General features: G+C 53.0%; 1 protein-coding gene across 3 annotated transcripts; it reads left to right on the forward strand.

The window, feature by feature from the left end:
• The first annotated feature begins 65 nt into the window (after nt 1-65).
• LOC135980260 (ribosomal biogenesis protein LAS1L-like) lies at nt 66-8,740 on the forward strand. Of its 3 annotated transcripts, none has more exons than XM_065580298.1 (3): nt 66-1,820; nt 6,891-7,372; nt 7,961-8,740. In XM_065580298.1, exons 1-3 carry the CDS (start codon nt 1,507-1,509, stop codon nt 8,227-8,229), a joined length of 1,065 nt encoding a protein of 354 aa, XP_065436370.1. In that variant the 5' UTR covers nt 66-1,506; the 3' UTR covers nt 8,230-8,740. The 3 variants fall into 3 exon arrangements, with proteins under 3 accessions (XP_065436370.1, XP_065436369.1, XP_065436371.1); XM_065580297.1 differs by having other exon boundaries at nt 72-1,820; nt 7,925-8,740; XM_065580299.1 differs by lacking the exon at nt 66-1,820 and having other exon boundaries at nt 6,437-7,372; nt 7,925-8,740.
• Nucleotides 8,741-8,779: the final 39 nt, after the last annotated feature.

Here is an 8,779-nt window from a genome sequence, read left to right on the forward strand (position 1 = left end):
TGTGCGTCACTCCCCACTAGGGATGTGCCCTGTTGGCCATGTGGGGCAGTGCCCTGTTTGTAGCCCCCCCTCACCCTCTGTGCCAGGTATGGCAGGCACTGATCCCTGCATCCCCGTGGGATGTGTATCCCCCAACTGGGGCAGTGACCCCTGCTGGCCAGCTGGGGCAGTGCCCTGTGTGTGTGTGTGTGTGTGTGTGTCCCCTATTTGGGTAGTGACCCCGGGGGCTACGTGAGGCAGTGGCCTTTGATTTCCTCTTCTCTCCACACACACATCCCCCTCCCTCTCTCTCTCTGTCTGACACAGTGCCCCCCTGTTGGCCAGTTGGGGCACTACCCGATGTGTATTTCTAGTGATTGGAGCAGTGACCTCCTGGTGGTGGCCTGGTGTGGCAGTGCCCTATTGGTATCTCCCTCCCCCCCCACACACACGCACCATTGTGGTAGTGGCCACTTCAGGCAGTGGCCTGTTTCATTCCCCTACCACCACCATTGCAGCAGTGACCCCTGGTGGCCAGGTGCAGCAGTGCCCTGTGTGTATCCCCCCAACCAGTGCCCAGTCTGTGACCTCTGGTAGCCACGTGGGGCAGTGGCCTGTGTGTACCATCTCCACTAGAGCAGTGACCGCTGGTGTCTTGGTGCTAAGATGCAGCCACCTCTGGGTTACACAGTGGGGCTGTTTATAGGCCAGTGGGGACAGGCCCCCTCTGTTCCAGGAGGTAGGGAACAGCTGGGACTCGGGGCTGAGCGCTCCACCTTGTATGTACGTGTGATGCTGTTAAGGCTGCTTCCCCACTTTGAACTTTAGGGTACAAATGTGGGGGCCTGCATGAAGACTTCTAAGCTTAACTACCAGCTTAGATCTGGTCCGCTGCCACCATTCCCAAATGGATTCCCTTCCCTGGGAAGCCTTGAGAAACTCTTCACCAATTCCCTGGTGAATACAGATCCAAACCCCTTGGATCTTAAAGCAGGGAGAAATGAACCATTCCCCCTCCTTCTCCCACCAACTCCTGGTGAATACAGTTTCAACCCCCCCCGGGATCTTAAAACAAGGAGAAATTAACCATCCCCCCCCTTCCTTTCACCAACTTCTGGTGAATACAGATTAACCCCCCCTGGGATCTTAAAACAAGGAGAAATTAACCCCCCCGCCCTTCCTTTCACCAACTTCTGGTAAATACAGATCCAACCCCCTTGGATTTAAAAACAAGGAAAAATCAATCAGGTTCTTAAAAAGAAGGCTTTTAATTAAAGTAAAAGGTAAAAATTATTTCTGTAAAATTAGTATGGAAAATAACTTTACAGGGTAATCAAACTTAAAGAGCTCAGAGGACCTCCCTCTAGCCTCAGGTTCAAAGTACAGCAAACAAAGATAAACACTCTAGTAAAAGGTACATTTACAAGTTGAGAAAACAAAGGAAAACTAACACGCCTTGCCTGGCTATTTACTTACAAATTTGAAATAGGAGAGACTTGTTTAGAAAGATGTGGAGAACCTGGATTGATGTCTGGTCCCTCTCAGTCCCAAGAGCGAACAACAACCCAAACAAAGAGCACAAACAAAAGCCTTCCCCTCACCAAGATTTGGAAGTATCTTGTCCCCTTATTGGTTCTTTGGGTCAGATGCCAGCCAGGTTACCTGACCTTCTTAACCCTTTACAGGGAAAAGGATTTTGGAGTCTCTGGCCAGGAGGGATTTTATAGTACTGTAGACAGGACAGCTGTTACCCTTCCCTTTATAGTTATGACAGACGCGCTGAGCACCTTTCCCCGACGTGAAGAAGACCCTGTGTGGCTCCAAAGCTGGTCCAGTAACAGGTATCACCTCACTTGCCTTGTCTCCCTGTCTTCCATTCTGCAAGTGTCCAACTTCCCCTTCGCTGCTGTTCTCCAACCCCCCCAGGCAACACCCCCAGGTCCCTTCACCTGCCAAACCTCCCCTGGACCCTGAGCCCGACCCCAACCCTGGGGGGGCTCCCCACCTGCAAACCCTATGGAGCCTGGGGGGCCTGCTCCGAGGAGGGGAGGGGAAACCTGGGGCCACAAACTCAGTCACGGGGTTGAGGCTGCCCCTGCAAGGAGAAGTGGGGTGGGAGGGGAGAGAAGAGTGAAGCAATGCATGCTGAGAAATAGAATCGTAGAACTGGAAGGGACCTCGAGAGGTCTCTAGTCCAGTCCCCTGCACTCAAGGCAGGACGAAGTATTATCTAGACCAGCCCTGACAGGTGTTTGTCCAACCCGCTCTTCAACCTCCCCAAGGATGGAGATTCCACAATCTCCTTAGGCAATTTATTCCAGAGCTTAACCATCCTGACAGTTAGGAAGTTTTTCCTAATGTCCAACCTAAACCTCCCTTGCTGCAGTTTAAGCCCCTTGATTCTTGTCCTATCCTCAAAGGTTAAGAAAAACAATTCTTCTCCCTCCTCCTTGTAACAACCTTTTAGGTACTTGAAAACTGTTGTTATGTCGCCTCTCAGTCTTCTCTTCTCCAGACTAAACAAACCCAGTTTTTTCAATCTTCCCTCAAAACTCATGTTTTCTAGACCTTTAATCATTTTTGTTGCTCTTCTCTGGACTTTCGCCAATTTGTCCACATCTTTCCTGCAATGTGGAGCCCAGAACTGGATACAATGCTCCAGTTGACACGTAATCAGCGCGGAGTAGAGCGGAAGAATTACTTCTCGTGTCTTGCTTACAATACTCCTGCTAATACATCCCAGACTGATGTTCGCTTTTTTTGCAACAGCGTTACACTGTTAACTCATATTTAGCTTGTGATCCACTATGACCCCCCGAGATCCCTTTCCGCAGTACTCCTTCCTAGGCAGTCAATTCCCATTCTGTATGTGTGCAATTGATTGATTGTTCCTTCCTAAGTGGAGCACTTTGCATTTGTCCTTATTGAATTCCATCCTGTTTACTTCAGACCATTTCTCCAGTTTGTCCAGATCATTTTGAAGTTTAATCTTATCCTCCAAAGCACTTGCAACCCCTCCCAGCTTGGTATCGTCCGCAAGCTTTATAAGTGCACTCTCTATGCCATGATCTACATCGTTGATGAAGATATTGATGTAGCGTCTCAGCAGGGCTCTATCTCCCCTCAGCCACGCCGGGCCCCGTGACACCATGGGAGATGTGGTGTCTCCTGCCTCCATCTCCCATCAGCCACTGTGAGGGCCATGGCACCATGGGAGTGGTTGTCTCTCCGGCCTCCATGTCCTGTCAGCCACTGCAAGGCCCGGCCCAGACTTCCCATTTCCGGTGCGAGTCCGGAAGCAGAAGTTGCCATGAGTTGGTGCCGGGAAGGGTGGTGCTGTTGTCAGGAGAAAGCAGGAGGAGTAGGTGGGGTCCGTGCTACCGTGGGGAGGTGCCGCCCTTGCTGTGAAAGGGCCCAGCCGTTATGGGCGATGTCGTCGCCCTGCCCTGCCACGCTCTGCACCAGCCCCTGCCTGTCACGGGAGGTGCAGGCTCCAGCCTGCAGAGCTGCAGCAGGGAACTTTGGATGTGAGATTGAAATGGAGTTTTAGTGCCATTATTTTTTTATCTCAAAATAGAACAAAACAAACCTAATTTATCTCAAACCTACAAACAGGATTTTACAAACCATGAGTGTGGTTTAGGTCCTTAAAACCTTACATAATTACACACCAATATTTACACACGCAAATTCTTTTTTGCCTAATATCCCTTGCACTGCTCTAATTATTTTTTATAATACTGTACCCTGATTACATTCCCATTTTGTATAATCGAACGCAGTCAAGTTAACTTCCAGTAGAAACCCCATATATATAGTGATTTTGATTACAAACATTTCTGTGGGGAAAATCAGCAGGGAAATCATCTGGCCCGAGCATCATGAGATTTTCCCAGGGCCCCCCAAGTTGCCCGAGGCCCCTGGGCATGGGCCCCCCAAGTTGCCCGAGGCCCCTGGGCATGGGCCCCCTGTGCGTTAATCCACCACTGCAATGGCTGCGGAGCTCAGGATCCCGCTTCCCAGAATGCTCGGAATGCCGGGCGGGGACGGAACACGCGGGAAGCGACCACCAGAGCCAGTCAGAAGCCAGCGCTCGGAGACAAAGGGCTCGGTTTACATTCGGTTGTTGGCTGTTGCTGGAGTGGAGCGGAGGGAGACGCAGCACAGCCTGGAGGTGCCCACTGAGACTGAAGACCTGGTAAGGATCCCCACGTGTGCTTGTTTTCCTTGTGAATTTCAAGCCGGCCAAGGAGTACAGGGCGGCATCAGCCCCTAGAGAACTGATACTCAACTCCCATTCTGCTGCGCAGGGGCTGGGAGGGAGCTGGTTGTGGGGGGGTCGGGCCCCTTGTAAATGCTGTTATTGTTGATGGGTTATTAGTCTAGTTGCTCCTGTTCTTTCCTTAGCCCCAGGCCTTTCTTCCCTCTGCCCAATAAGCTCCCTCACTTGTTGTGTTGTTCCTGGGGGGATTGTGATAGATTTGTACCCCTTGTGCCTGGACGACGATCCTCGTCTGTTATTGGGCACTAAACACTTCCCCAGGGCACAGCAGCCCTTGTGACTCAGGCGCTAGGAGGGGCCCCTTGGGGTGGAGTCTGCAGGTGCAAAGAGAGTCCTGCGCTTCGGAGGGAAGAATCCCAGCACCGCTACAGGCTGGGGACCGACTGGCTAAGCAGCAGTTCTGCAGAAAAGGACCTGGGGATTACAGTGGATGAGAAGCTGGATATGCGTCAGCAGTGTGCTCTTGTTGCCAAGAAGGCTAACGGCATATTGGGCTGCATTAGTAGGAGCATTGCCAGCAGCTCGAGGGACGTGATCATTCCCCTCTCTTCGACGTTGGTGAGGCCACATCTGGAGTATTGCATCCAGTTTTGGACCCCCCCCCCCCACTACAGAAAGGATGTGGGCACATTGGAGAGAGCCCAGTGGAGGGCAATGAAAATGATCAGGGGGCCAGAGAACATGATTTATGAGGAGAGGCTGAAGGAACTGGGCTTATTTAGTCTGCAGAGGAGAAAAATGAGGGGGGATTTGATAGCAGCCTTCAACTACCTGAAGGGGGGTTCCAAAGAGGATGGAGCTCGGCTGTTCTCAGTGGTGGTAGATGACAGAGCAAGGAGCAATGGTCTCAAGTTGCAGTGGGGGAGGTCCAGGTTGGATATTAGGAAACACTATTTCACTAGGAGGGTGGTGAAGCACTGGAATGGGTTCTCTAGGGAGGTGGTGGAATCTCCTTCCGTAGAGGTTTTTAAGGCCTGGCTTGACAAAGCCCTGGCTGGGATGATTTAGGTCCCTTCCAACCCTAATATTCTATGATTCTAAGGACCCAGGTTCCATCCCCCTGAGGGAAGAAACTCCACTGAGCAGCAGGCAACAGGGCAAAGCCTTGAGCCAGGCCTCAGGGCAGGGATTGCAGGGCTTTGGCTTCTCTTTCTGGCTCTGCCACTGCCCTGCTGTGGGGCCCTGGGCAGGTCACTTCCCGTCTCTGTACCTCAGTTTCCCTGTCTGTCCAGTGAAGGGATAGACACTTCTCAAACTCAGTTTGAGCAGTAGTGAGTCTGGATCAGACAATGAATGTTAAACCCTCTGAGCTCAGAAGGACAGTGAGTGGGTGTTTGGGAAAGAACTCCTACTGATTTCCTGTTGGGCTCCATCCAAAGCCAATAACTAGGGCTGTCAATTGTAATTTCAATGTATTATCCATAGTTTTGTGGATTTTTTTATAGTTTAAAATATATTGATTTCAGTTACAACAGAGACTACAAAAACAACGAGGAGTCCTTGTGGCACCTTAGAGACTAACACATTTATTTGGAATAAGCTTCCGTGGGCTAAAACCCAAATAAATGTGTTAGTCTCTAAGGTGCCACAAGGACTCCTTGTTGTTTTTGCGGATACAGACTAACACGGCTACCCCTCTGAAACAGAATACAAAGTGTACAGTGCTCAACATATATTATTATTTTTGATTACAAATATTTACACCGTAAAAAAGATAAAAGAAATAGTATTTTTCGATTCACCTCATACAAGTACCTCAGTGCAATCTCTTTATAGTGAAAGCGCAACTTACAAATGTAGACTTTTTTTTAAGATAACTGCACTCGTAAACAAACCAATGTAAAACTTTAGAGCCCACGAGTCCACTCAGTCCTACTTCTTGTTCAGGACCAACAAGTTTGTTTACATTTCCAGGAGATAATGCTGCCCACTTCTTATTGACAATATCACCTGACAGTAAGAACAGGCATTTGCATGGCACTAGTGTAGCGGGCGTTGCAAGGAATTTATGTGCCAGTTATGCTAAACATTTGTATGCCCCTTCATGCTTCAATTTCTAGATTGCACTATTGGTGTTTTTACAGTGCAAATAATAATAATACAGGTGCCCCTCCCCCCATCACCATGCTCCACTGCTGCTCCCACCTCCTGGCCGCCGCCCCCACCAAGCTGCCTGCCCACTGTGTGCTGCGCAGAGCGGGGGTAGGAGTGGGGGGCTGATGTCAGGGTGTCCCCGATCTGGTAGCTGCTGAGCTGGGGTTGAGGAACGGGGGCACCTGTCTGCTGTTGCCATTGGCTCAGGAGTGAAGCCTGGACACTTGGGTTCCCTTCCTTCTCAGGCCGGGGAGGGGGTGTGGCCCGGGGCTACAGGAGGACGATGCTTGTCCAGACTGACTACAGGTCTCTGTCACTGACCCCATTGCTCTAAGGGATGAGATTCCCTGGGGGTCCCAACATCGGGGGAGCTTCGGGAGCAGCCTGCAGGGAGAGCCCTGCCAGTGTGTGCAGAGCCCAGTCCAGGTGCCCCCGGGGAGTGTGGGTAGGAGAGGGAGTCGCCCCAGCTGGGGGGCAGACAGGCCCAGTGGCGAGAAGCTGCGTTGCCCCAGACTCACGGCTGCTCCCTGCTCAGTTCCAGGATGGACGTACTGAGGAGGATTTTCAGGATAAAGGCTCCGCAGGTGGCCCTGGAGCCAGAGGGGGGCAGCTGCCAGCATCCCCAGACAGAGAGCCGCCCCTCCATCCCCATGGCATGGGAAGCAGCTCCTGGCCACCCCAGGAGATGGACCTGCTCGGCCTTGCTCACCAGGAGGAAACCAGCTCCCAGGGCTGGTGCCGAGCGGAGAGAGACGACATCCAGGCCGAGATGGAGGTGGCCCACGTTCAGTCTGGGCAGGCAGGACACAGCCCACGGGAGGAACCAGGCAAGGCAGCTCTGGGTTTGCTTCTGCTGGAAGGCCAGCCCTCAGCCCAGCCGCGTGGGCCAGCAGGAGGCATCCCCAGGGCAGGAGCTGGGGGATCGCTGCCCCAGCAGCTCAACTGGTGCCGGAGGGGAGAGCAGCCGCTCCCTGGAGGCTCCCTGCAACACGGAGGCCGAGTGCTCCTCCACTGCAGGTGAGGAGACTCCCTGGGCATGGGGAGGAGCAAGGGGCCATTAACACCCAGTCACTCTGTCAGAGTCATTGGGGGGATCCCAGCCCAGGGGTCTGGCCTGAGCCACGTGAGCCCAATGACATCAGCGGGAGTCACAGAGCCACCCCCTGCAGTGGGGCATGGGGGGAGCTGCTGGGAAGTGGGTCCCTGATGCTTTGGGGCAACTCCCAGGAAGGATGGGACAGTGAAGGGCCCCATCTGTCATGGAGCCATAGGGCTGAGGGTCTCTGGGAGGGGTAGTGTGGGGATCTCTCTGCCATGGGGCCCTGGGGCTGGGAGGTCTGTGGGAGGGGCAGTGTGGGGATCTCTCTGCCATGGGGCCCTGGGGCTGAGAGGTCTGTGGGAGGGGCAGTGTGGGGATCTCTCTGCCATGGGGCCCTGGGACTGAGAGGTCTGTGGGAGGGGCAGTGTGGGGATTTCTCTGCCTTTGGGTGCTTACATGGGAGGGGGAAACATTAAATCTTCTCTCCCTATCCCTTCACACCCCTGTCCTTCCTCTTCCCTCCTCCCCAGCAAGAGTCACCCTCTGCCCTTGTCTCTCTGACGCAGAGATCCCCACGGACCAGTCAGAGAAGAAGGACCTTGCCCCTGAGGAAAAGGCAGAGGAGGATGAAGATCGGGCCACAGAAGGAGAGGAAGAGGAGGAAGACCTAGAGACAGAGGAGGAGGAGAAGCAGGAAGAGGAAGTCCTGACCACAGAAAAAGAGGAGGAGGTGGTGGAGGACCTAGCCATAAAAGAGGGGGAGGACATGACCACAGAGGAGGAGGAAGACCTGGACACAGTGGAGGAGGAGGAGGAGAACCTGTCTGCAGAATGAGAAGAGGAGGAGGAGGAGAACCTGTCTGCAGAAGAGAAAGAAGAGGAGGAGGAGAACATGTCTGCAGAAGAGGAGGAAGAGGAGGAGGAGAACCTGTCTGCAGAAGAGGAGGAAGAGGAGGAGGAGAACCTGTCTGCAGAAGAGAAAGAAGAGGAGGAGGAGAACATGTCTGCAGAAGAGGAGGAAGAGGAGGAGGAGAACCTGTCTGCAGAGGAGGTGGAGAATTTGTCAGCAGAAGAGGAGGAGGAGGAGCTCTCCATAGACGAGGAGGAGGACTTGACCACAGAGAAGGAGGAGGAAGAAGAAGGTAAAGGAAGAGGAAGAGAAGGACGTGGCCCTGGTGGAGGAACATCTGATCATGGAGCAAAAGGAAGAAGAGAAGGATCTGGCCATGGAGCAGGAAGGGGAGCACCTGCCTGTGGAGGAAGAGGAGAAGGCCCAGGCCACAGAGGAGGACAAGGAGGACCTGGACCAGGAGGAGGAGAAGGAAGAGGACCCAGTAATGGAGGATGACGAGGATGTGGCCATGCAGGAGAAAGAAGAGAAGGAA

The sequence above is a fragment of the Chrysemys picta genome, unplaced genomic scaffold (assembly GCF_011386835.1).
Source record: "Chrysemys picta bellii isolate R12L10 unplaced genomic scaffold, ASM1138683v2 scaf2423, whole genome shotgun sequence".
Lineage (NCBI taxonomy): Eukaryota > Metazoa > Chordata > Testudines > Emydidae > Chrysemys > Chrysemys picta.

What these genes read in the sequence shown, in the direction of transcription:
- LOC135980260 (XM_065580297.1), top strand. Translation starts at nt 1,507, where the DNA reads ATGTCTGGTCCCTCTCAGTCCCAAGAGCGAACAACAACCCAAACAAAG. An exon ending in CAAAGCTGGTCCAGTAACAG is followed by an intron (nt 1,821 to 6,890) that starts GTATCACCTCAC and finishes CTCCCTGCTCAG; the next exon opens with TTCCAGGATGGACGTACTGA. An exon ending in CGAGTGCTCCTCCACTGCAG is followed by an intron (nt 7,373 to 7,924) that starts GTGAGGAGACTC and finishes CCTCCTCCCCAG; the next exon opens with CAAGAGTCACCCTCTGCCCT.